General features: G+C 58.1%; 2 protein-coding genes across 3 annotated transcripts in view; one reads left to right on the top strand and one right to left on the bottom strand.

Annotated features, from left to right (window-relative positions):
- Positions 1-944: 944 nt before the first annotated feature.
- Positions 945-23876, top strand: LOC146431840 (semaphorin-3D-like). Of its 2 annotated transcripts, none has more exons than XM_085072941.1 (18): positions 945-1137; positions 11984-12183; positions 17000-17160; positions 17844-17906; positions 18129-18248; positions 18564-18666; positions 18769-18897; positions 19216-19361; positions 19590-19704; positions 19823-19892; positions 20272-20416; positions 20493-20715; positions 20833-20921; positions 21423-21464; positions 21736-21893; positions 22110-22174; positions 22339-22469; positions 22552-23876. In XM_085072941.1, exons 1-18 carry the CDS (start codon positions 992-994, stop codon positions 22963-22965), a joined length of 2520 nt encoding a protein of 839 aa, XP_084929067.1. In that variant the 5' UTR covers positions 945-991; the 3' UTR covers positions 22966-23876. The 2 variants fall into 2 exon arrangements, with proteins under 2 accessions (XP_084929067.1, XP_084929068.1); XM_085072942.1 differs by having other exon boundaries at positions 1068-1137; positions 11980-12183.
- RAD54L2 (RAD54 like 2) overlaps positions 23601-26326 on the bottom strand; it is a 67492-nt gene continuing 64766 nt past the window's right edge. The window contains exon 23 of the mRNA XM_085072940.1: positions 23601-26326. Coding sequence (XP_084929066.1) covers positions 26259-26326 — 68 coding nt within the window. The 3' untranslated portion in view covers positions 23601-26258.

The raw sequence follows: 26326 nt of genomic DNA, 5'->3' as shown, positions 1-26326 counted from the left end.
GCCCAGAGCCTGTCTGGAGCTAAACACCACCTTGTAAATCACAGAATCATTTTGATTGAAAAAGACCTCTAAGATCACCGAGTCCAGCTGTTAATACTGCCAAGCCCACCACTAAACCATGTCCCCACGTGCTACTTCTATATGACTTTTAAATTCCTCCAGGGATGGTGACTCCACCACTTCCCTGAACAGCCTGTTCCAATGCCTGACAATCCTTTGTGAAGGAATTTTTCCTAATATCTCATCTAAACCTTCTCTGGCAAAACTGAAGGCCATTTCCTCTTGTCCCATTCTCTTGTCCTGATTAAACAACAATATACTTTTTGCCTGGGGGATGAGCCTGAACCCCCCTGGCTCCACCCTCCTGTCAGGGAGTTGTAAAGAGCAGTTAGGACTCCTTGTACCCCCTTTTCTCCAGGCTGACCCCCTCAGCTTCCCCAGCCCCTTCTCATCAGACTGTGCTCCCAGATCCATTACCCTTCTCTGGATATTCTCCAGCCCCTCACTGTCCTTCTTGCAGTGAGGGGCCCAAATCTGAACACAGGATTTGAGGGGAAACGTATGGTTAATACATCACGTCCTTGGGTGTCTGTGTCTGCTCCTGCTGCACTGTGCTTGTGCATTGGAGCCCAAATCCTCCCAGATTTCCCTTCCCATCACCTTTCACTCTAGAGTTGCTCATGGACCAGAGCTTTCCTTTCTAACCAATCCCTCTGTCCATGAACCTCTCCCATCCATCCTGCTGCACTATGGCTTCCCAATCCACTAGTTAAAACAGGAGCTCTGCATCCGGTGCTGTCCTATCCCCCTCCATGAGGTGGCCTCGAGCTGCAGGGATGGACCATCCCGGGAAAAGTCGAGTATTTCCCTGTGAGTCCATGAAAGCCCGGCAGCTCCGACTACACCAGTCGCACACCGCTAGATGGCAATTGCGGTGTGTGCATGGAAGGGACCGACCGGACGGAGGGCTCCCGGCCGGGGCTGGGTATGAATGAGGGGCTGCCCCCGGCTCTCCTCCCAGCCTCCGGCTCCTCCTGCCGCCTCCAGCCTCCAGGTGCTCTGGGTTCCCTGGGAGAAGACTCTGGAGCAGCTGGACTGGCGGCAGGGTGGGCATCGGCGCTGGGATCCCGCTGGCCGGTGAGTAATGAGCAATGGGTCTAATTGTTCATAAGCTTGGGCAGCCCAGGCTGCTCCGGGCTGCCTTGGTTCCCTCCTGTGAGAGCTGTCTGGGGTGGCATTCCCAGGGGGAGCAGCTCAGCCCAGGAGGCTGAGCTGGAGTTAATCAGTCGTGAGTTCCTCTGCTTTCACTGTCAGCTCCGTTATGTTTTACAGCTCTGTGCAGAGTAACTCCTGAGTGGCTGGTCTTATCCCGGCTCCTGCAGAGAGAGCAGAGCTCACTCTGCCACTCTGCTTGCCTTAGCATGCCGTGAAAAGTTCTATGAATCTTTATAGAATCATGGAACGGTTTGGTTTGGAATGGACCCTAAAAATCACCTTGTTCCAGCCCCCTGCTACCATCTTTTATGGTTGTGTTGTATCTACTAATGCTGTAAACTTGGGTCCCTGGAGGTTTTGTGCTTCTTTACTACAGTAAAGTTTTGTTTCCAGGACTGTTTTTTCTAGGGTTTCTCAGCTTCAATGCTCTGCTTGGCTGCTAAGGTTTAACAGCCCCAAATCCCACATTGGGCTAATTGTCATTAGCCCATGCTGGGGGCTTTGGCACTACTCAGAGATAACTTTGTCAGGCTTCTCCCTCCTCACCAGATAAAAATCAATCATTTGCCTCCAAAACAGTTGTGACGCCCTTGATCTAAGGAGAAAAAAAACAGCCCCCTGGTCAGTGGGGGAAGTATCCTCTGCTTGGGCCTTATGAAATCTGTTGGGACAGGGAAATTGTGTTTCTTCAACCTCCCTCTGCAATGCCTCAGCTCTCGGAAACTCGGGTCAAACGATACAGCAGGCAGAAAAGAAACAGAGCTTGAGAAATGCTGGGTGCTCTCCAAAGGAGTCCCTTAACTAATGATCTTTCTGCTTGGAAGTATCACAGAGCTTGGGTATGCATGGTGGGGAGTTGGGAGCCTTGCACGCCTGAGTGTCTTGAAAGTGATGGGTGGGTGTTTCAGTGTGAGGGGGCTGATGCTCAGGGGAAGGGAGAGGGAGAAGGCTGAATGGTTGTTTATGTACAGAAACAAAAAACAAAGCACTTAAAGATCTTAAACTAAGACAAAGAGGGTTATTTCTACCTATCCTTGAGATAAGCCCACCCCTGGCATGAATCATGGCTCCTGAGCTTGTGACAGCTCCAAAAGGCAACCGGGCCACAGGATGCACTGCCCACTGGAAATCAGCTCCGGTGAGCCTGCCCTTAGTTATGCAGTTTATTGCCCTCAAAGAACCACTGCAATTATTTAGCTGCTGAGCACTGGCAACAAATTTCTGCTGAACTGGACACCAGCATTTTTTTCTGCAGCCGTGTGCCCAAGGGAAGAAGGGAAAGTGCTGCAGGAGATCTGCTCCCAGAGCTGCGGCCATCCCGCACACATGCCGGCCACGCGCCCCTGGCAGGAGCCATGGGGAGCTTTCTGTTTGCCAAGTGGAGCGTGTCCCGGCTTTCTGCCGGCCACTCCTTGCTCAGCCTTCAAAGGGAGGGGGTCAGGCAGCCCTGACGGGTCACTGGCTCAGCACGATGGGCTGCTGCAACAGATAGATTTCTCCTGCCGAGTTAACAGTATTGCAAACGACAGAGACACAAACACCCCGGTGATTAATGAGCCAGGGACGGGGAAGTCAATCTGAAAGCCAGGGCAGAGATATCAGCCCTATAAGAAATATGGGAAGAATTCATCCCTAATCTAATCTCCCTGAATTCCACAAGTGTGCAAGACAGGGATCATTTGCTGCAGTTCCTTTGGTTGAGAATTAAACAGGAAACCCCCAAGGATGTAAGATGTTCTCCCAAATAGCATGGTGCCTGTCACCAGCTGTGACAGGAGAGTGTCTGCCACAGCCTGAGCCATCTTGTCTGGCTGGACAAGAGGTGATGCCCAGGCTGTGGTGCTGCCAGCAGCAGCATCCAGCAGCACCCAGCTCCAGGACAGGGATCTGGAACCAAGCCTGGGGTCCTCGGCAGCTCTTGCTTCTGCCAATGATGCTCTTTGCCAAACTGAGCCTGAGCCTGTGGGGCTGGCAGAGTTTCCAGAGGGGGTTCTGCTGTCTTGCTCTCTTCTGTGCTCCTGTGACACCCTCTCAGGGGCTGTTTACAGCAAGCATGAAGATTTATGGTAAACCTTGGCTCCCAGATTCTTGGAGATGCCACTTCCTCCAAGTTTGGCCTATCCCCAGCCCAGCTGAGATTCTGTGTCCCCCTGATCTCCCCCTGGCTCCACTGTACCTGCAGGTGTGCCATGCATGTGCTCCAGACCAGCACAACCCCACTCCACTGTTGGGATGACATGGCATGGAGCACAATTGTTGCCAGCATCAGCCCCAGTTGACTTGAGAGCCTGCCGAAGATCTGGTTTCCCTGGAACGACACTGTTCACAAACACTCAGCCGTGTGGGGTTATTGTTCTGCTCTCATGTGCTGGCGAGCTGCCATTTATTGTGTGCAGGAACTCCCCTGCTTCTCCCCTTGGGTCCAGGTTGATTTCCCCCTTTTCTAGGAGGAGACCACTGATGTCAGCTAGCTTGGCCTGAGCACTTTGTAATGTGAAAAGGAAAACAAGGGCTTTCGGTTTCAGTCTGTCCCTTGTCCTCTGAGAGGAGAGCTGGCCTTCCCACGGTGTGTGCTCCCACGCAGGTGGGCGGTGACATGATGACAGCTCTGCCACCATGTGCCAGAGCCACGTGCATGGAGTGAGGCTCAGTCCTGAGCTGGTCTGTGCTCCAGGAAGGTGAGCTTCTCTTTGGGGGAAGATGAGACATTTGGGGTCAATCCCTGCCCTGCTGGGCTTCCCATTTGGCCATGAGCAGGTCCAGCTGTGCCTCAGTTCCACAAGAACAACAGCCACGGTGGCCTTCCACAGCAGAACCCTGTGCAGACGAGTACGTGGGGGACAGAGAGGCCTTCACATGCAACAGGGATGGGGCAAGAGGGATGTGCCCCGGGGGCAGTGCCTCAGGCATGGTACCTGGTGGGGCTGCTTCTCACCCTCTGGGGACACTGGCACAGGAGCCGTGCTGGGAGGGCTGACCCCGCCTGGTGTCCATCACAGGGCTGGCTTCTCCCTGTGTTTGTAGGGCAGGGAAATGACCGAAAGCAGGGCAGCTGTGTGCTTTGGAGCATCCTGCTGCTGCTGCCCTGGTTTCCCGTGTCACACCAATGCTGTGACAGCTGCCCAGCGCCCCCAGCCCCTCCCAGCCGCGCTGCACCTCCAGCTCCGCCTGGAGCCGACCTGGAGTCTCCTGGAAGAGGGACTGAGCAGCTGGCTGGGGTGAACGGCCCGGAGTCCATCCCAGTGTCCCTGCTGGTCGCTGAACCTGGGAAACACCCAGCGCAAAAGCTGCAGCCTTGGTGCAGGCAGCTCCCCTGGCCACTGCGGCGGTGCTGGGGTGGGATGGCAGCGGTGCCAGCCCCTCGGGCGCCTGGCAGAGCCGTGTCCCTGGCGCCCGGAGCGCAGCGCTGCCCGGTGGGGATGCTGCCGGAGCGTGCTGCTCTGCGGGGCTCCGAGCCTTGCGAGCCAGAGATCTCAGCCGGCAGTCCGCGCTGTAATTCCCCAGGAGCCCAGCCAAGAGGCTCTGAGAAGAGGCAGATAACAGGGCAGGCACCCTCCATCCTCATTAAAATACTTTCTCCGGCGGAGCCCCCCACGCCTGCCCAGCCTGTTCCAATTAGCGCAGCGGCCGGGAGCACAGCTCCCGCTGATGAAAAGAAAACACTGCCGAGCTTTCAAGTCTCGGGGGAGGCGGGTGGCCCAGCTGGGACAGCCAGTGGCCCCGGGAGTGCCACCAGCAGCCGCGTCGCTGGCTGGCAGTGGTGAAGTGGCTCATGAGCCGGGTCACTGAGCAGCAGACCAGGGGCTTCACGGCCAGCTCCTGCCTGGAATGGCTGCGGGATGTTATCTGGGGAGATGTGACAGAGCCAAAAGCTCACTAAGAGGTGCTGATCATCCCTGTCCAAGAGGTTTGGAGGAGGGAAACAATAATCCCAATGTGAATGAAGAAAATGAGTGTTGCAAATCCTGTGGATTTGCTGTGGAAAGCCTTGGCAGCTTCAGGAAGATATCAGTGCTGGCTTGGGAGTGCTGGGAAAAGCTGCAGCCTGCCAAGGGAGCAGGAATGCTTTTCCAAGGGCTACCTCTCTCCGGAGACACCCCTGGGGATGGAGCTGTCCCCCTCAGCCCTTGGGTCTCTGCTGGGATTCTTCACAAGGGTCCCACCAGGACCCCAACCAAACCCACCACCTCTTTTCCAGGGGCCACTGAAAGAGCAGCAGCCCATGACACTAGGTTCCAGACAGTGACCCAAGGCTGGCAAGCTCTGTGTTGGAAACCCTGGCTGTCACCTAGTCCTCATCCCAGCAGAGGCTTTACAGCCAGTCTGTGGCAAGGAGCACGGGCAAACCTGCCCCTGGCTGGAGTCCATGCTGCTTCCTGGCCTGGGAGCCCCTGCCAGGTTTTAGCACGTGTGGGATTCACCCAGACCCAGCCTGGAAAATCTGAAGAAGCCCAGAGAACAGCTCCCGAGTGGTGCAGGGCTCCCAAGCCTCTGCAGGGCTGTGCTGGATGTCAGGCCATGTGGCAGACAGGTGACAAGGGTGGGTTTCAGCACTGGAGTATAAATGGCTCTGAGGAATTCAGTGCTGCCTCTGGGGACCCCTGAGGCTTTGGGGAGCTGGCCTGGCAGATCAGCAGGCAGCACAGAGCCTCTTCTCTGCCTTATTTGGGTACTTTAACACAATATCAGAGAGTGGCAAGCCCTTTCCAAATGTGAAATCTCTCTTATGAGGAGAGACTGAAGGAGCTGTGCCTGTTTAGTCTAGGGAAGACTGAGAGGGAATCTCATTAATGAGTATAAATATCTCAAAGGTGGGTGCCAGGAGGATGGTGCCAGACTCACTTCAGTGGTGCTCAGCAACAGGATGAGGAGTAATGGCCATAAAGCAAAACACAAGAAGTTTCACCACAACATGAGGAAGAACTTCTTTGCATTGAGGGTGGCAGTGCACTGGAGCAGCTGCCCAGGGGTGTTGTCTAGTTTCCCTCTCTGGAGACATTCCAAACCCACCTGGACATGTTCCTGTGTAACCTGGTCCAGATGACCCTGCCTTGGCAGGGGAGTTGGCCTGGATGATCTCTACAAGTCCCTTCCAGCCCCAACAATTCTGTTATTCTGTGAAAGAAATTTAAGCTTCTCAATTGCATTAGAAGGCAAATTGGGAATTTACTATGCCAAGTCAGCCCAGAGTTTAACAAACCAAGTTAACCCATACTTGTCCCACCTCCGCTTTGTCCACGGAGGAACCCAATCCACTAGGAATTTGTCACTTCCCACTGGTGTCCCTGTGTGGTTTGCCCATTCCAGGAGCCCCGGGGTGGGCAGCAGGACTGTGGCACTGCTCTGTGCTGGAAGCTTGCCTGTGCTCTGGCAGCTTTTGAGGTGAAAGCAGACCTGCAAGGTGCAATTAATGCTGTATCTCCATTCGGCTTTCTCTGCACATTGGACTTGTTGGCTCCTTGGCCCTGGATGCCCTTGGGGTAAATTAGGGGGAGAAACAGTGGAGGTCCCTCCACCAGCACTACCTGATTCAAGCAACACATTCAGGAACATCTGAAAGTCCTGCAGGGGCTGAAAGCAGGGGCTGATCCAGCCCTTCACTGTGCCCATCACTGTGCCCAGAGACAAGCCCACTGCTGGGCCACCTTCCCAGCCAGATGCCCAAGAGCCAGGCCAGGTCAGGCTTCACTGCTCTCAGTAGCAAGGGAAAGGTAGAGGATGAGCCAGCAGCCTCCCGAGAAAGGGATTAGCAGGATGTTAAGGGAAGCCAGCTCCTTATCCCTTCAATAAACAGTTATTAATACCTTGGCCAGCCTCGGGCTTGGCAATTCCCCATTTGCTTTCAAAGGATGTGGTCCCAACTGGAGTGTGCCTTAAGCTACTGTAACCTCAGGGAGACAAACACTGTTAGAGGAGATGCTGTGTTTGTGCTCTGTCACCATGGCAGCGAGGTCCCCTTGATAGTACCACGGCTGTCCCTGCCCCGTTGCCATTGTCACCCAGTACCCCTGAGCAAGGAGCCCCCTGCCCAGGGGGTGACACCCCAGGGTCCAGCAGGGTGTGCCAGCAGCAGCTGGGTGCCTTCATCCCCACCTGTGGTGCTTGGCACAATCCAGCAGGGTAGTCTGGCAAGAAAGGGTGGTCTGGGGCTCACTGCAGCCAGGGGACTTGACTCTCAGGAGGTGGCAATGTGGGAGGCTGCCGGGAGATGTCCCGGCTGGACAGGAGGCTGTGGCCCCTGGCTCTGTGATGGCAGAGATGTGGCTGAACCTGGAGCAGCCTCAGCCTCCTGCTGCTGCCCAGCAATCCCTTCATCCAACCCCTCTAAAAATCCTCCCCTCGATCTCTGCATGGGCATGTGTGACCTTGTTACTGAGGGGTTCAGGGGGACCCTGACACTTCACAGGGCACACCGTGGTGCCCCAATGCCACCCAAGCTCTGCCACTCGGTTTTGTGGTCCCAACTCCGATGTCAGGGAGGACAGTCACGTCCTCCTCCCACAAATCACTCAGTACCACAGGCTCCCTCAGGGGTTGGCCCTGCCTCATCCTGGCAGCTCAGGGGGAAGGCAGGGAGGGCTCACCCTGGTGCCTTTGTCCTTCCACTGGAGAAAGTCGACAGCTGCCTCTCCCTGCAGCTGCCAGGGTATCCATCATCCCCACGGGATGGAGAGGGACAAGCACAGCCCTGGGCTGAGCAGGGAGGGGGCCGGCAGTGATTTAGGGAGAGGAACAGCTGCGGGCAGGGGTGCTGGCCAAGGCGCAGGGCCAGCAGCTCCGGCTGTGCATGCTCCCCTCACGCGTGGCTCCATATTCCCACGGCACAGAGCATGTGGCAGGCACCCAGCTGGCCCACAGATGTGTGTGCAGGATGGGCACTGAGTCTGCTGCACCTCCTGCCCTGGCTTTGCCCCTCAGTTTCCTTGCCAGGGTGGGACTCCTTTCTGCTGGCTCCCAGAAGCGGCAGAGAAGGAACCACCCACAGCAGAGCTTCTGCTGAGAGAGGCAGGACAGTCTCGGGAAGCTCACGTCTGGGAGCCAGGGCTTGGGTGCTTGAGAGCCTTGGGAAGCCCCAGCCCCATGGAGGGGGTCTTGGCTCCCCGAGGCTCCCTCCTCTCACTGCGAGCTCTAGCCCAGCACTTCTGTCCCCCCGAGGGGATGATCCCTATGGATGGATGCTGACCAGGGGTGCGGCTCCTTTCCTCCCCCCGTTCCTCTCCCTTGAGGTCCCCCAGCTGCTGGGGACCAGCATTTCTCCTCCTGCCCCTGGCCCTGCCAGCCCTGCCGTGTAACTGGAGAAGGCAACAGGCTGTCAACGGCGCGTGGGGATTATCTGGGATACAATCGGGGCTGTGAAACCAGCCGAGCACATGGCAACGCGTTCGTGCTGCTGGATGGCTGTGGAGCTGCGTACAGCATGCTCTTCCCTCTCAGAGATAATCTACAGCCTGATAAACCCACTGCCAGGGCCCTTCCCCCTCTGAAATTTGGGCTGGTTTACACTATCCATGGCATTGCAGCACAAAGGAGTTGCTCAGGAGGAAATCGGTGCTTGCATGGATAAACGCTTCCCTCCTGTAGTCATGGCTCAGACAGGAGGGATTTGCCTTTTCCCTGGGTTGCTCACTCTCTGGCAAAAACCTCCAGGGGATTTTGTGTGACAGCCCAGAACCTCAGACCTGCTAGACTTCTGGTCTCTGGAGAGGTCCATGCAGTCTTCCAGTAATTAAAGGGAGTTTATAAAAACGAGGGAGAGTGTCTGCACAGGCAGTCAGTGATAGGACAAGGGGGAAATGGTTTTAAACTAAAAGAGGAGAGATTAGAGCAGATTAGATATTAGGAAAAAATTCTTTACTGTGTGGGTGGTAAGGCCCTGGCACAGGCTGCCCAGAGAAGTGGTGGATGCCGCATCCCTGGAAGTGTTCACAGCCAGGCTGGATGGGCTCTGAGCAGCCTCAGTGCGTGGCATCCCTGCCCATGGCAGCAGAGGTTGTAACGAGATGATCTTTAAGGTCCCTTCCAGCCCAAACCATTCATGATTCTGTCACTTCTGCCGGTCTCTGATGGAAGGGGAGGGAGGGCACAGGGAAACCAGGGCATCTGGTGGACTGCTGGCAGACTCAGCTCAGCACTGCAGTGTCACCACCTGTGTCACCTATGCCTGGCACCCCTGGTGACTGCCAGCCCCCCAAAACAAGGCTGCCATCCCCCCAGTCCTCCCCTGTGGGTTCTGTGGTGCCTGGAGTATGAAATGTTAACCCCCAGCCATCCCCTCTCCAGCAGCCCGCCCTCATCAGCACTTCCCTCTCCAAACTGAGATGGAAATCGTTGCAGCCCCGGACAGTTGATTATTTAAAGCTGTCGGGAGTGTTTAATTTAACTCTGGATTCATCATTCCCAGCTTGTTTCCATCCACCAGGCACCCGAGCTCCCCCTCTCTGTGTAAACTCTGCTGAGCTCCTCACCTCCAGCAGATCTGTTTCCCTGTGTCCCTGCGCTGACTGGCACAGTGAGGGATGTCCCTGTGCCAGGGGCTGTGGGCACAAGCAGCTCAGAAGGCTGTGCTGGGATTTGAGCTGGGTGTCAGGAGGTGGATGTGCCTCACCACTGCCTGGACACCATGGGAAGGAGCCCCAAAGTGCTCATGAAAGAATGACACCCATGAGAAATGTTTCTTACTGGAGGTTATCCTCTGGCAGTTTTTTTATTTCCTTGTCTGCTGCAAGATCCTCCAGCAAAACCCTCAGTTTGCTGTGCCTGTGCCCAGCTCTGCCAGGGCTCTGGGATCCTCCTGGGCATGGCTGTGGCTCCTGCTGCCCCCAGCCCTGCTTTTTGCAGGGCAGGAGATGGAGCAGTGGTATAACCGAGCGGTGCAGGGAGCACACTCCTGTCCCACAGCCCCTGCTCCAGGCATGCAAAGCATCCCCACAGCTCCCCATGTGTGAGCGTGTCCCGAGAAAGGAGCAGTGCCTTGCCTGCAGAATCCCAGCCTGCCTTGGCATCCCCTGGGTCATGAAATATCCCTTCAGGGCTGGCTTAGGCCAAAGTTAAGCCCAGCACAGACCAGGCTTCATTTATAGAAACCTTCAATTAGAGGACAGTGTTTTCCCAAGTCCTTCAGCAACACAACACACTTTGGCAAAGGAAAAAAATCCCTGTCAAATCCCAGACCCATCCTTGTGATGACCCTTGGGACAGCAGGGCTCACTCAGGGCATGGCTGAGAGTCCACAGCACAGCTCTGGGAGACTCCACTGCAGGTGCTGAGCAAGGAAAGAGCTGAGATGTCTGGAGCAGCTCGTCACTGCTGTCTGCTGGGAAGGTGTTTGTGGGAGTGAGGGAAGCACTGCCTGTGAATCCCCATGTGGCTGATAGGTTCCTAACAGAGAACCCTCCCCTCTCCACAATCCAGGAGCAATCTGAACCTGGCTAAATCTATCACGCTTGTGGGGTGGTTTTTTCCCCTTCCCTAGGCAATGGTTGACATGTTGAAAAGTGCCCAGGGAGGATTGGCTGGGTTGAGAGAGCAGCCCCAAGCTAAAGACAGACAGAGAATGGCACAGCCACCACCCTGAGGTCACATCCATGTCCCAGGATGGTGCCAGGTCTCCTGGTAAAGGGAAAGGCCCAGGAGGAGCAGCAGGTTGTGCTGACCAGAGTGAGATCCAGGCAGAAGTGAGGGCAGGGAAGGGGCAAGAAAGGAGCTGCACTCCAGCCTGAGGTGCTGCACCCCAGCCCAACCACAGTTTGCTGCTGGGAGGGAAAGAAAGCCCAACTCCATCAGCCTGAAACCTCCTCCCTAGGCAGAGCTAGAACTCCTTCTTGTGCAAGGCAGAGATCAAGGCAGTTGGAAAGACTTGGCTCCACCATTCCTCCCACAGCCCTTCACTGGGATGGCAGGAATCCCCTGCTCCTTGTGCCAAGAGCCTCTGGCCAGGGATGAGCCAAAAAGCTGATTTTAAATCTTTCAGTCATGGACGGGAAGAACTGAATATGTAGCAAGAGCAGGAGTTAGTCAGAGCTGCCATGTGGGGACCAGATTTTTTTATTAAGAGGAGAAGAAGCATCTAGATAACCTGGATTACTTGGTAAGAGCTGGCAAGGCCAGCTCTGGTCCCAGCAGGAACTGTGGGAGCTGCTGGACAGGGCTGTGAACCTCAGTATGCCTCTGATTAGGATAATGTATTAAAAACCTCTTCTAATCCACAGCACCCTGGAGCCAGCGGATACTGGTGGCCCCAGAGAGCTCTGTGGTGACCAGCAATTTGCAGAGATCCTGGCCAGAGATGTGTCATGCACACACAGAGCCACAGATGATACTGTGGGGATCACAGAAGTGGCATTTATGGACAGTGCTCCAAAACATGAATTCCCCTTTCAGTGAAAGGGATGAGATTTAACCCCAAGCTGAGATCAGATGAATATTAAGGATCCTTCGCCAGGCTCTGCCAAGTGTTGGTATCTGAGCAGATACTTAGTAGAGGATGCCCAAGCTCTGAGAGTCCCTGCCCTCACACCAGTCATCTCCAGGATACCCAAATCCCAGTGCTCCCAGGTACCACGTGCTGTGGGCATGCTGGCATCACCCTGCACACCTCCCTCAGGCAGGCTGGAATAGATGGCCTGCTGAACTCCCTGGACATGGAATGTGTTGGAACTCCAAGAGGGGTGGGTGGTGAGTGTGTCTCCCAGCCACAGCTGCCTTTCCAGTGCCCAAACTGGTCCATTGAGCACAGCTGCAGCCTTCCCCCTTCTCTGCTTGCAGCCAGCTTTGGAACTGGCATCTCGGCGCTGGACCATGGTGCTGTGAGGATGAGCAGACCCTGCCCACTGCCCTGTGCCAGCATGCAGGCTGCCCCTGGCCACTGGCTGACCCTCACCACACTCCTGCTCTGCCTCCTCCTGCAGCAGCTGGGCAGCAGCAGGGCATGGAAGCAGCACGCCCCACGCCTTCGCCTCACCTACAAAGGTAAGGGGTTCCTGGGGTCTGCACCTTGCATGGGAGAGCAGGGAGAGCATCCTGCAGGGAGCAAAGGGGTGGCCAGGGCCTGGGGAGACTGACAGCCCAGTGGCTGTGGCTGTAGCCCACACGTTGGGCTCTTGGGACGTTTCAGGGGTGCAGCTCCAAGCCCAGTCCCTGAGGATGCTGTGCCAGTGCTGCAGGCATTGGAAGAGGAGGCTAAGCAGGAAATGCCCTTCCCTGATCCAGTGGAACACTGGGACCAGAGGGGATGTCTCCTTGTGCTCAGACTCACTCTGGACATCTCTCCATGTGTCCTGGGCTAGGTCTGAGCTGAGAACCCCCAGGGAATGTCCCCTGCCTTCCTCTCACAGTGCAGTGGGAACACTGAGCCCCAGGACAGTCTCACCAGCCTCTTCCTCTGCCTCTCACCAGCACAGTCCAACCCCAGCTCAGCCCTTCTGCTTTTGCTCCTCCTCTTCTTCCAGGAGAGACTGATTCCCTGTGCAGATCATCTCCTTGCTGTGCTTTTCCCTTCCCCCCTGCATCTGTCTGCTCTGTTTAGATGAAGAGTTCTTCAGGGGAGGCACTGTTTGCTCCTCTCTAGCCTGATGCAGAGAGGAGGCTGCTTTGGTGACCTGAAGATGCAGCAAGGGCAGAGTGGCAGGTGCACAGCACAGCACAGAGGAGAAGTGTGGAAAGGGAGTACCTAGAGAAAGTCTACAGGGGAATGACCTGAGCAGCTAGAACAGAACCCTGCCAGCCTGGCAGCTTCTCACCCTGCCATGAACCTGCAGCATGGACACGGCCAATTGACTTGCTTTCAGTTTCTCCTATGTGAAAAACAGCAAGCTGCTTTGGGGGATGCCAGCTCAGCACATCCCCAGTGCTGCCCTGGAAGTGACAATCGTGAGGGCTGGACCAGCCCTCTCCACACCTGAGAGAAGGCAGAGCAGTTTTCCCATGGGCATGGCACTCCTGGCTCCAGGGCCATGCTCTTGGCCTGCTCCATCACCCTGAGAAGCTGCTCTCCAAGCAGGGACAGCCAGCACGGTGAAAGATGCCCCCCATTTGTGGCTGGAGAGCTCTGGACCTCCTAGGGATGCAGTATATCTGTGTGAGGAGATGTCTCTGCTGCTAGCCCAGCTCAGAAACACAGTGCAGGGTCTGCCTTTCCTTGGGCCCAGAGGAGGCAGATGGAGCTGCTGGGGCAGTAGAAGAGAAGAGGGACTGCTGACTTCAAAGCCCCCCAGTGTCCCAGGGCCAGGCATGCCAAAAGCCCTCAAGTCTTGGGCAGAGGCAGCAGAGGAAGCTCCCAGCATCAGGAGGGCTCAAGGACGAGGTGAACAATGGCGAGGGGATGTGACTCATGGACAGCACAGGGCAGGTTCAAGGACACAATGCCTTGAGAAGTTTAGGTTCGAAAACCCTATGAGAAAAAAAATAAATAAAAGGAGGCCTTTCAGAGTCCATCCAGGGATCAGCCTTGCCCTCAGATCCCAGCATGGGGGTGGCAGGCAGAGCCCTCGGTGGGGCGGGGGGAGAAGACGCAAGCAGGGTCGAGAGAAGGAAATGACAGCAGCGAGGGCCGGGAGAGCACAGGAAGGATGGGGCACAGGGCACGGGGCCAGGAACAACAGCAGCGGCTCCCACCCTGCCGAGGAGGTGAGGAGGAGGTTTATAATAGCACACAGAGGCAGCTGGGGGTGAGCTGGGTCAGCCTGGGTCAGCCCCAGCACTGCCCGAGCTCAGCCTCTCTTTCCCAAGGCTGTGCTTCAGTGAAAGCACAGCACGCCTGCCAGCTCCTCCTGCGGGAATATCCCAGGAACTGGCAAACGGATCCTCTGCCAGCCTTTGATGTGCAGCCAGACCAGCCAGCCAGGACCTAGAGGCCACCACCACACAGCAAGTGCTCCAGAGCACAGGGAGGTCATGGGGCTCTGGTTATCACACCAAGGGCTGCCTTGGCACGTCCCTTATCAGCCAGCAGCAGTGAGGGGTCAGAGCCCGATTTAGCACCAAGCTTCCCCTGGGCTTCAGGGATCTCCTCCTTGGGCTGCTGAGCCTGGGGAGGGGGAAGGGGAGAGGGCAGCCCATGGCACAGCCGGGCTGTGACCCCAGGAAGCTCGGGGTCGCCCTGCACGGAGGATGCTGTGACTGAGAGGCAGGCGGAGATGATGGATGGGACAAGGCAGTTACAGTGGTCTCAGCAATAAAGACAAACACCATGGCCTTGGGAGATAGTGAACACAAAGGAGAGGATGTTTCTCTGGGTTCATCCATAAGTTTGGCCACGGCACGGCTGCTGCAGAGCCCCCCTGGTTCCCTGTCTCCAGGGTCAGGTTTGGATTTAATGATCTGAGGGTGAGAAGAGGCTGGGTTTTGTGCAGCAGGTTCCTGGGTCTGGATCCCAGCACTCGATGTCCTCTTGGTGAGGGAGCAGAGCCATGGGGTCAGGATCAGACCCTCCTGGTCATTAACCTACCAAAGAGTGCAAATGCAGGGCAGGGAGCCCTTCCAGGGTTCTCCCACATTCTACCAGAGGCAGCAGGGAGTGCTCCTCCACCTCCTTGCCTGACCTTGTCCTCAGACAGGGCTGATGCAGCTCAGAGGGTGCCTAGCAAGTGACATTCACTAGGACCAGTCTTGTCTCCACTACTCGTAATTACACTCGTGTACTGGATGAGCCTTTGCCTTCCCACCTCAATCCCCCTCCCCAGAGTCCTGCCTGACGTTTCCCCCGGATCAGGCAGGTCCTGGGAGCGCTGGCACACACAGGAGGGTGATCGGTGCACCGCACCCTGTTGGAGAGCCAGCAGGGACAATGGCCCTCAGGCAGGGACAGGAATTCAGCTGTTAATCCCATTCAGCTGGTGGGAAGTAGCTTGGAAGCCTTCTGCCCTGTGTCTCTGGTAGCCAGAGGAGAGCCTTTGGGCTCCGGAGGGAAGGTGGGGAGCTCAGTGGGGCTGTGCAGGTTTTGTGGCAGCAGGAGGAGAGCCAGGAGCTCCCTGATGCAGCGTGGAGCTGCTGCTGGCAGAGGAGGATTTGTGTCACCCCTGGAACTGGAGCTCTGACCCCAGAGCAAGGGGAAATGGAAGCGCCAGCTGGGAGCCAGCCTGGCTGCTGGATCCAGTCAGGGACCCCGTGCTGCCTGTCCCAGCAGGGACCAGCGGACGTCAGTGGCGTCTCCAGCCCGCAGGCACTGGCCCCGCTTCCCCTCTGCCCTGGAAAAGGGGTGGAAGGAAGTGAGACAACCTCCCGGGTCAGCGGGTTCCCTTTGGATGGAGCCGTGCCTGTGCCCACGTCCACCCCACCTGCACCCGGGGCAGCACGTCCGCCCGCGCTCCGTCCACACTCCATCCACCTGGCCAGCACCAGCTTCCCTTGACCATCTCCTTCCCTTCGTTCCTGACACTCTGCTTCACGCCATGTGACTTTGGGGCAGGTTTTCAGCCCGGGTCTTATGGGTTTCCTTGAGTTTCCAGCCACATTCCAGCTCCGTTCAGCCCCCATCCAGGGCAGCCCATCTCCATCTCCATCTCCCCCTCCCTGGCCCCACTTTTACCTGTTACCCTGCACAACACCAAAGCCAGCAGCAGCATTGCCACAGTAGCCAGCCCTCTGTCCCCAGCAATGTCCTGTCACTTTTGGAGAGGAAAGTGATATGTTATGATTTCTGGAAGCTCCAAGGAGTGCCTCGATGCTGGTTTGCCCTGCCTTGATCCCTGGGAGCAGGCGCTGGGGGGTGGCAGCAGCTGCAGTCCCGTGTTGGTGCAGCCGCCGCTCTGGCGGCACCGGGGGATGCTCACCCCACAGACAGCCCCCAAACCTGGCACTGCACATCACGGACCAATGCTGCCCCCAGGGATGTTGTTTCCGGAGTTTTAACCAAGAGACAACAGCTTATTGTCCTCCTCACACACCCACATGGCCACAACTGTGCCAGAAGGGCGAGGCGAGGCGCCCCGGCTGCTGCATGGGAGGAGCTGCAGCCAGAGCAGCAGAACCTTTCCCACTGCCCTCTCTCGGCTCCCAGAGGAGTGCACTGGGTGTATGGCGCCCTTGGATCTTCCCCTGAGCCAGTCTAATGCTGGGTTTAGGCTGTGTCTCAGGACACAGAATGGGCAATGTGGGATGCTGCATTGGGGTGGCACCCGGGGCACTGATGGGGACTTCACCTACAAGGGTCTGTTCCACTGCATCCATCCACCTGCCTGAGGCTGTGTGTGGGGTAAAGCCCAGCAGCCACCTCACAGACTCAGAGGCTTAGGAGTGGGTGCAGAGGGTGTCCAGACCAGGTTGTGTTGGCTCTGTTTCCATACAGCCTTTCCTTGGAGGGATGCTTTGCCCCAGCAAACAGCAAAACCCTTTTTTTATGTAAACTCTCTTGATCTGAAACCCAGGGAAAACATGCCAGGAGTCACAGCAAGCAAGTCACCTCCCTGCTCCATTCTCTGCCCACAGTTTCAGGGTGCAGATGTTTTGGGGCTCCAGGAGTTCCTCTGGAAGGCAGGCTAGAAGCTGAGAGCCCTGGTCTACTGGGGCTTGACCCCTGTCCTGCCCTGTGCCCTGCAAACCAGCCCAGCCAGGCAAGGTCAGCACAGTTCTGCTCTCTGTAGGAGTGACTTTCCCTCGGGTAGGCACATGGAGAAAGCTCCATGATGAGCTCAGGGGCTCTGAGGGTGGTGGCAGGAATGTTGTGTAGCCTTGGAGCAAGGATAGGGAACCAGAGCTGCCCCAGAGAGGGAGGCATGGAGCCTCTGGCTGCTGGTTGTGTTGCTCATGGATGGGTTTCTCTTTCTCCCACCTTGTTTGTGCTCCTCAGACCTGCTGAAATCCAACAGCTCTCACCTGCTCCTGGCCTCAGGGGATGGGATGGATTTCCAAGCCCTCTTGGTGGATGAAGACAGGGCCTGGCTAATGGTGGGAGCAAAAAACCATATCTTCCTGCTCCACCTGGACCATCCCAACAGAGAGCCTGAGAAGGTCAGTGCTGGGAAGAGGGTGGCTCTGGCCAGGCTGGCCTCTTCCTCTCTGGGAACCCCTCCTTGTCCCAGCACCAGGGTGTGGAGGTGGATGTGCTCTGAACTGGGCTGTTCTAACCTCACCAGGGACACATTTACACCAGGATGTCTCAATCAGTGGGGTCAGCCCATCCCTGGTGGAGCTGAGCCCTGCTGGGAAGGTCTGACGCCAGAGGGACAGGGTGGCTTGGCCAAGAGAGGTGACCTGGGTGGACTGTGGGCAGTGCCCAGGGCCCTGCTGTCACACCTAGTCCCTGCTGCTGCCTCAAGAGCTCCAGCAGCAAGTCCACTAATGTCATCCCAAGACATCCTGCTGGCAGGGTGCACGGCCTGAGCCCAACAAAAGAAAATCCCATTAAGGCGCTACAGCCTGGTGTTCCCACGGGCTGGGATCCAGGAGAGCCTGCCCACCGCCTGGGTGGGCCACGGCACACCCCAGCTCTGTCCCCTCGCCAGGTTCACTCTGAGTTGATCTGGCAGGCTGCCCACTGGGGACTCAGGGGGTGTCAGACCTGTGGCAGAGCAATCCCATGTCCTTGCCCTGCACCTGAGCCTGGCAGCACTTGTTGGCCAAGTCTGTTCCCACTGGTGCCACAGGAGGCTGAGGGAAGCAGGGGCTGCATCCATGGGGTCGTTGTGTTTCAGATTTTCTGGCCAGCCCCCAGGGAGCAGGTCGAGCACTGCCAGCTGGCAGGGAAGAACGTGGAGGTAAGCAGGGCTGGCAGCCCCCACCCGCCGCCTTTGGCAGCTCACCGTGGATTTCAAACAACCCCATCACCCTGCAGGGGAGCCTGGGGGTCTGTCTGGAATGGGGTTGTGGAGCCAGCCGGAGCCAAGCCCAGCTGGCCAACTGCCGGGGCAGGGTCTGGCCAGGCTCTGCACCCCCATCACAATCACAGCTCAGCCCTGACAAACATCTCCCCTGTGCAGACAGAGTGTGCCAACTTCATCCGCCTGCTCCAGCCCTTCAACCAGAGCCACGTGTTCGCCTGTGGCACCGGCTCCTACCAGCCTGTCTGTGCCTTCATCCAGCTGGGAGCCAGGGGCAAGGTGAGGGACACCCTGGACAGATATATCCCTATGGCAGAAGGTGCTAAGAGACCCCTGTCCCTGGGAGCAGGGGAAGAGGGAGCCCCAGAGTCTGGGGAGGGCAGCCAGCCTGGTGCACTCCCTGGCATTCACACGGCAAGAGCAGCTCTGACTGGGGAGTGTCAGCGTCCAAATGGGGATGGGACCAGGTTCTGGCATCCCCCTTGAGGAGCCCACTCCTCACAGACACACCAGCCTCCTTCCCACGCTTTCCCCCAAGTCCCAGCTTGTTCCCAGACTCCCCCTGGGCTGACATCTCCCCCTTGGCTCTGGCAGGGTGCTGGGGCTCCCCGCATGCAGTTGGTGACCCACTCCTTGGAATCGGGGCGAGGTCGGTGTCCCTACAGCCCCCATGAACCCTTCACGGGACTCCTCATCGGTAAGAGCGAGCGTGGAGCACAGTGATGCTGGGAGTGGGAATGCTGGGAATAATCTGTGCTGGGAGGTGTTGCTTCCCACCCACACCCCCCTGACGCTGCAGATGGGGAGCTGTATTCAGGCACCTCCAGCGACTTCATGGGCAGCAGCGCTGCCTTCTTCCGGACCTGGGTCAACGGGGCCGAGCAGAGCTACATCCGCACGGAGCAGAACCAGGACCACTGGCTACACGGTAGGAGCAGGGGGACCCTTGGGGCATGGGGACCTTTCCTTCCTTCTGGGGACAAGCTGGGGCCAGCACTGGAGACAGAGCTCTGTGGTTTGGGTCGCCTCTCCACTCTGGGGGGAAGCAGTGATGAAACCCCTGGTAGGACCCATGCTCCAGCATGTGCTCCACAACCTGAGCACTGGGAATGGTGTTCTGCCTCCAGGGTAGCCAGGTCTGTATTGGCCCCTCAGTGCTTCACACTGCTCCCAAGGGCTTTCAGGGCAGGACCACAGGGTGGGATCAGGGCACAGGGCCATGTTGTGCTGCTCCTCTCTTCCCCAGAACCTGCGTTCGTCGGTGCCTATGCCATCCCTGATACCTACAACCCCCACGATGACAAAGTCTACATCTTCTTCCGCGAGACGGCCATGGAAGCTGGGCAGTGGGAGCAGCGGCACATCCATGCCAGAGTGGCCAGGGTCTGCAAGGTCAGTTGCCAAGACCAGCACCTTGTGGCCAGTTGTCCCACCACGTGGGTTTTCACCTACTCTGGGCCAAGGAGCATCCCAAGCAAAGGAATGTGAGGGTGTCACTGCACACCTACCACAGGGCAGAAGGCTCAGGGCTGAGGGTGTCCCTCTGTGGGAATGAGGAGGGCACAGCAGTAGGGGAGACTCAGAGAGGCTGGACTGATCCCAGCTTTTGGTGCTTGGCAGAATGATGTTGGAGGGAAGCGCAGCCTCATCAACCGCTGGAGCACGTTCCTGAAGGCCCGCCTGGTGTGCTCCATCCCTGGGCCTCAGGGCACTGAGACCCACTTTGACCAGCTGGGTGAGTTCACAGCTCCATCACAGCTGCTCCCTCCAGCACGTCCCCAGGATGCCCACTTGCGTCCTCTAGACTGGTGCTCCAGCTCTAGGGTGCCTCACCTTCACCCCTCTCTTTGCAGAGGATGTTTTCCTCCTGCGCACCCGAGACCCCCAGAACCCCCTTGTCTTTGGGCTCTTCACGGTCTCCAGGTGAGCAGGACCCTCAATCAGCCCCCGTGTGGGTCAGTCCAGCCCCCCAGGGCCCCAGCAGTGCTGCTCCACAGGGAGCTCTGGGGGAAGAAGGGCAGGACCTGCACCCATCTATCTGGCTGAGGAAGGGCCACCAGCATTTCCCCGCTTTCCCTGCTGCTGGTTCACCAGCACATTGTCAAATGATAGTTTCGGCATCAGCACAGTCAGTGATCCCCTTGGCCGGACTGGCTGTGCCAGAGGGATTCCTGTCACCCCCGGGGTGCTGTGCATGGCTCCAGGGCTGACAGGGGACAGCGAGGGCTCAGGGGTGTGGGTGTGCATACACCTGGTCCCCCTGGAGCAGCCGGGACACTGAGAGCCCCATGCTTCCCGGCAGTGGTGTCTTCAGTGGCTCTGCCGTCTGCGTCTACTCCATGGCTGCCGTGAGAGCTGCCTTCAGCGGCCCCTTCGCACACAAGGAGGGATTCGACTACCGCTGGGTAGAATACAAAGGGCGTGTCCCCTACCCCCGCCCCGGCACGGTAAGGGAACGGGGAGCAGCTGGAGGGAGAATGGGACAAACTGTCCTGGTCCTAATGCCGCCCCTGTGTCACACAGTGTCCCAGTGAGACGTACGATCCCCTCCTGCAGTCCACCAAGGACTTCCCCGACGAGGTGATCAGCTTCATGCGCAGCCACCAGCTGATGTGGGAGCCCGTGTACCCCCAGGGCCGGCAGCCCGTGCTGGTCCGGGTCAATGTGCCCTACCGGCTGCGGCGGCTGCTGGTGCACCGGCTGGACATGGAGAGCCGCCACTACGACGTGCTCTTCCTCGGCACAGGTGGGAGCTCACCCCAGCTCTGCGGTGATCACCGCGGGGCGATGGTGTGGCACTCTGGTTCTGCCGGCCCGGGGAAGCTCCCAGCCCTGACTGCTCCTCCTCCCGCTGCCTTCGCAGATGACGGCAAAGTCCTGAAGGTGGGGCTGGCCGGCGGGGGGAGCCGTGGCCCCGAGGTGATCAGCCTGGAGGAGATCAGCGTCACTAAGGTACAGGCAGCCAGGGTGGCACCGCGGGGCTGGAGCACAATGGCTGGAGCAGCACACAGCCTCCCGCGGCCGTGGCACCCTCCCTGCAGGCTCTGCCCCAAGTCACTGACCACTCTCAGGGAGGTTCTCACCTCACTGCTGGGGGCTCCCACCCGCCCTGGGCAGTGGGAAATGCTACAAGCACCGAGGGGAGCCAGTGGGACTGGAGCAAAGTCATCTCCAGCTCCTCATGCTGTCCGTGAGAAGGATGTGGATGGCACATTGGAGCCCACGCTGAAATGGGAGGGCTGAGCCCGGGTTTGAAAGCAGGGGTGCTGGGCAGAGCTGTCCTGGGCAGCCCACGCCAAGCACAGCCAGCCCAGGCTCCTTGCATGGAGCAGGTGGAGCTGTGACCAGGGACCCGGCCCAGGGTCCTGCACCCTGGAACCCCTGGGAACACAATCCTACTTGGCGTCCAGGAGCGACTGCCATGGCTGCAGTACCCTCTTCCTTCCCCTCCAGGTGCCTTCTCCCATCCTGGACATGAAGTTATCACCTAAGCGGGTGAGTTTTCCTCCTGCTGTCCCCTAAAGCAGCCCACGGACAGGGACAGACTGCAGCTGGTCCCAGCCACCCTGACGGGTCCCTTGGCCCCAGGGCGTGCACATTTAGGGAATGGGATCCTGCCAGGGCATTAAGGGGGTGGCATGCTCTGTCTCGCACTCCTGCTGTCCCCCAGTGCCCCCACCGCAGCACGGGGCAGGGGCTCTGTTCCCTGCCAGCCCTGGTCTCCAGCCGTGGGCGCTAACTGCCCCTGTCTCACTTGCCCGAGCAGCAGGAGCTGTTTGTGAGCAGCACGCACGGGCTGCTCCAGCTCTCCCTGTACCGCTGCGAGCTCTACGGAAAAACCTGCACCGACTGCTGCCTGGCCAGGGATCCCTACTGCACCTGGGACAGCAAGAGCTGCGCCCCACACCTGCTCACCGAGAAGAGGTGAGTGTGTGCCAGCGCCAGCCCTGCATCCCCCTGGAAAGTGATGCTGTTCAGAGCAGGGAAGGGCGAGCGTCAGTCCTGGAGTTTTATCCATCAGCCAAACCCCTACCCTGCCTGTGCCCCACCCTTTCCTGGTCTCCCTTCCTGGCCGCAGTGCCACGGATGGGTCCCACAGCCAGGGGTGGGACAATCACTGCCCTGTGTGTTCTCTCACAGGCATGCCCGCTGTCAGGACTTGCTGAAGGCGGACCCGCTCAGCCAGTGCCAGGACACGGCAGAGGGTGAGCGACATCCCCGGCGGGGGCAGCCAGCTGTGCCCAGGGAGTGCCATGCCCGGGAGGGGTGCGGCACGGCTCTGGGAAACCAGTGCCCCCACCGCGGGCTGCCCTGCCTCTCTCCTGTCCCACAGCCCCCACCCAGGGTACTCACACCTTCCCCTGCACAGGGACTGCTGCGGTGGAGAAGATGGTTTTTGGGGTGGAGAAGAACTCGACCTTCCTCGAGTGCCTTGCGCGCTCCCCGCAGACCACGATCCGGTGGCTGGTGCGGCACGGCGAGGGGACAGCCCCGAGCGAGGTACGGGGACAGGGCAGCGGGTACGGGGAGCAGGGATGGCTCCATCCCCCAGGACTGACCCAGGGCTCTGCCTTTGCTCCAGGTCAGGAACAACGGACATTTCTTGGTGCTGGAGCAAGGCCTGCTGATCCGCCAGCTGGCGAGGGAGGACATGGGCACCTACGAGTGCCAGGCGGTGGAGCGCTCCTTCTCCCGGCTCCTCACCCGGTACAGCCTCCGCGTCATCAGGCACGAGGCCATGGAGCTGCCGCCGTACAAACGGAGCAAGGGGGCTGAGCCGGGAGGGACCCAGCAGAGCCCCCGGCCCCGGATTGACCTGCACCCGGGCTCCAAGGGCTTCCCGCGGGCCCTGGGGGCACCGGGCACCAGCCTGGACGCCTACTGCAATGCCCTGCGGCTGCAGGAGCGGCAGCGGCAGCGAGCCTGGCACAAGTGGCAGCACTCGTCGCCGGACAGCAAGAACGGCAGGGTGCGGAGGCACCCCCAGCGCCTGTGAGGGGCAGAGGGAGCCGGGGCTGCCCACAGCTCCCTCCCCGGTCTCTCCAGGGCCCTTCTCGCACATCGGCACCAGCTCCGGGACGCCTCTCGCCTTCCCGTGCAGAACCGCCTCGCTGTTACTACCTCAATCCCCGCCAGCCCCGCGGCCTCTCCGCGCCCCACGGGGCAATAGGGGCAACAGGGACAGGGCACACAGCCCGCGCTGGCTCTCCGAGACTCAGAGCTATTTACCTGCGGAATATTTATTTTCCTTGTTTTCCCCTGGGCCTTACTGTTGACCAGCAGCAGCAATAATAAGCGTAGAGGACAGGGAGCGGCAGGACCCAGCTGTCCCGATGGTTCCCTGGCACCCGTAGCACCCAGCCCAGGCACGGCCAGCCCTGCGATGCCTCCCTCCACTCTGGAGGCGGCAGGATGCTCCTGGGTGGCTGCCGACGTGTGGATGAAGCCCAGGCGCCGCTGGAGGCAGCACGACACAGCTGCTGGCTGAGCCTGGGCTCCAGGTGTGCAGAGATGCTCATGCCCAGCCCAGCTCCAACCCACTTCAAACCACACCGCTTTCTTTTTTTAATTTTGACATTTATTTTACTGGGAAAAAAAAGAAAAAAAAAAAGAAAGAGAAGCAACAGGCAGTTATACCAACTTACAATTTATTATTTTTTTAAAAAATGACATGAAACACAAGTAAAAATAAATACATCATATAAACAACAAATTGTTCAAAGTCTCTGTTCTGGGAGATCAGGCGAACACATCCCGTTCGACAGAGAGAAGAGGGAAGCACATGATCATGCGTGGGGCCAACTGACCAACCCACCCTGCTAGCAATACTCCTCTTTCCAACCACAACAAGACAGGCCACAAACTAAGGCGATAGTTAAAAAAGAAAAGAAAAAAACAAAACAAAAAGAAACCCAAGCCAACGGAAAACCCCAATGAGACTCAGTGATGGATTCCTTCAGGCTCCCATGAATCTGCCAGACTCCAGCTCCAAGCCGGGTACCACGAAGCAGCTGAGGCAGTGGTGGTGGTCCAGGAGGTGGCAGAGGCTGCTCTCCCTCACTTGCCCCATTGTCCCTCTGCAGGGAGCGCTTGCTCCGAGATGCAAGAAGCCATCCCTCACTGTAATTGAGCTGGACTACGGTCCTTGTTCAACCTCTGCCCCCCACCCCAGCCCTCCCCCACCCCAGCTCCTTCCAAGACCAGATCAACAAAATTTATTCCAGAGTGGCAAGAAACACCAGCTGTTAAGGTATTTGCTGGACTTGTCTCTGTTGGCCTGGAAGCCACCCCCAAACCAGCAGCAATTCTCATGCATTCAGCCACTTGAATTTGTTGCCCAGAGAAGCTGTGGATGCCCCATCCCTGGAAGTGTTCAGGGCCAGGCTGGATGGGGCTTGGAGCAACCTGGTCTAATGGAAGGTGTCCCTGCCCATGGCAGGGGGGCTGGAACAAGACAATCTTTTAGGTCCCTTCCAGCCCAAACCATTGTATGATTCACTGACATCATTAAGTCAAAATACACATAATTTCTAATGAAGCCATGGAAATCCCACCCTTTGTTTGCCAGAATATTAGACTTCTCCAAGTAGCTGCACCCAACCCCCCTACCCTCCCAGACACTCCAGGAGGACAATATGCAGCAGATCCTGCCCAACAATGGGCTAAGCAGGGCTGTGTTTCCCCCACCCTGCAGACCCTCAGGAAGCCCCAAGAACCGCATCAACAGTGAGGGCAACAGGCCCACCAAGCCCAGGACACAGAGCAGCAGCAGCCTCCCATGCCCATGGCACTGTCCCACAGTGGTACCCAGCCTTCACCTGACTGTCCCCAGGAGTGGAAACCTCCCACCAAAGGGAAGGGCCAAGGGCTGGGTGCCAGCATGGAGGGCAGCTGACCATTTCTGAGGCCCTGTAGATCTGCCCCGGCCTTGGGCTGTGCTCAGAATCTTCCTTACTGTCCAAAACCCTCTGCAGAGTCCTGCACTGCTGTCCTCAGTGTCACCCACAGCCCCTCTGAGAACTGGCAGCTGCTTCCCATCAGGTCATTTGGAGACAAATTCAGCAGCAAAAGAAAAATTTAACCCGTGCAGGGAAAGCCCCTGTTCCAGGCTCAGGAAAACCAAGAGAGGACCCTCTGCAGCAGATGAGAGAGCAGATGAGGGAGAAGAGCAGGTCCCACAGGAGGCAAGTTTAAGGGTTTGGAGAGCTACCCCCTCTTGGGATAACCCACATGCCCCTGTGTCTTCTGTGGGGCAGAGGAAATCCTTCCCATGGCACCATGGGAGAGCAACCCCAGCCACTGCCAGCTCCCATGGGAACCCTGTGGTCAAGGCATCACAGCCATCTCATGACCACCTCTCAGCCGAGGCTCTGCCAGGGCCCAGGAGACCCATCCCCTCACTAAGGGTTGCCCAGGGCTGGCGGGTGGGGCAGAGCTGGGGCTGCACTTGAGCACTTGCTGTGCAGGGCCCCTGTGCTACAGCTGCCCAGGGCTGAAGATGTTTGCCAGCAGCAGACCACAGCCAGGACACCCACAGCACAGGACGGTGCCAAGAAGTCTCCAAGCTGCCATGGCCACATGGGAGCCAGAAGAGCCCTCACACCTCATCCTGGTGCTGGGTTAACAGCCAGCCCAGGGTGCATTCTCCACTCTGTGGCAGCAGGATGCCAGCCACCCTCAGCTCCCACAGCCACAGGGCCAAGGCTCTGCTGGGGAACCACTGGAGAACATCAGGTGGCAGCACAGGAATGTGCCAAGGCCTGCTCTGGAAGCCCTGGGTGCTCTCCTGGAGAGGCAACCAGCAGAGAAAATGGTGTGCAGTCACCATTACCACATTCAGACCATGGTGCTGACTGCCCCAGGCCACATCTTCACACCTTGTCCCAGCACGGGCCCCATTCAGAGATGACATGGGAGGGTCCCTTGGATGAGCCCCACTACCCTGAGCCCTGAGGAAGGGCTGGGGCTGTCACAGGGCTCTGGGGGGACTGCTCACATTCCCACCTCCCACACGCGCCCACAGGTCTCAACACTTGCTACTCTCGACAAGGAAAGCCCTTGCCTAGGTCCATTCCCCAAATCCACCGGAAAACTGACAGCCTCACAGGGATGCAACGGACATCTGGGCAAGCTGGTCATACAATCAGTGTCACAGGGTAGTGCATGAGGTGGACACACAGAGCACAGGAGGGCATGACTCACAGATGCAGCACTGTCAAGTCTTTGGAGAAACTTGCATGAACACCATCAGTTAATTTGCTTTGTTACTTTTGTGGGGGGGTTTGATTTTTATTTCCATGGTGCATCCAAAGACAAGTTGTCCAGCAGTTTGCTCAGAACCCCTCGGTTTTCAACTC

The sequence above is a fragment of the Lichenostomus cassidix genome, chromosome 12, assembly GCF_008360975.1.
Source record: "Lichenostomus cassidix isolate B80296 chromosome 12, HeHo_3.0, whole genome shotgun sequence".
In the NCBI taxonomy this organism is placed as follows: Eukaryota; Metazoa; Chordata; class Aves; order Passeriformes; family Meliphagidae; genus Lichenostomus; species Lichenostomus cassidix.
Note: the sequence above shows the minus strand (reverse complement) of the source record. Positions and strands in the feature narration are given on the sequence as shown.

Bases quoted from the DNA above. Each gene is read 5' to 3' on its own strand.
- LOC146431840 (XM_085072941.1), top strand. From the start codon at position 992: ATGAGGGGCTGCCCCCGGCTCTCCTCCCAGCCTCCGGCTCCTCCTGCC. The intron at 1,138-11,983 runs GTGAGTAATGAG...GCTTGCAGCCAG, and splicing joins CGCTGGGATCCCGCTGGCCG to CTTTGGAACTGGCATCTCGG. The intron at 19,705-19,822 runs GTGAGTTCACAG...CTCTCTTTGCAG, and splicing joins GACCCACTTTGACCAGCTGG to AGGATGTTTTCCTCCTGCGC.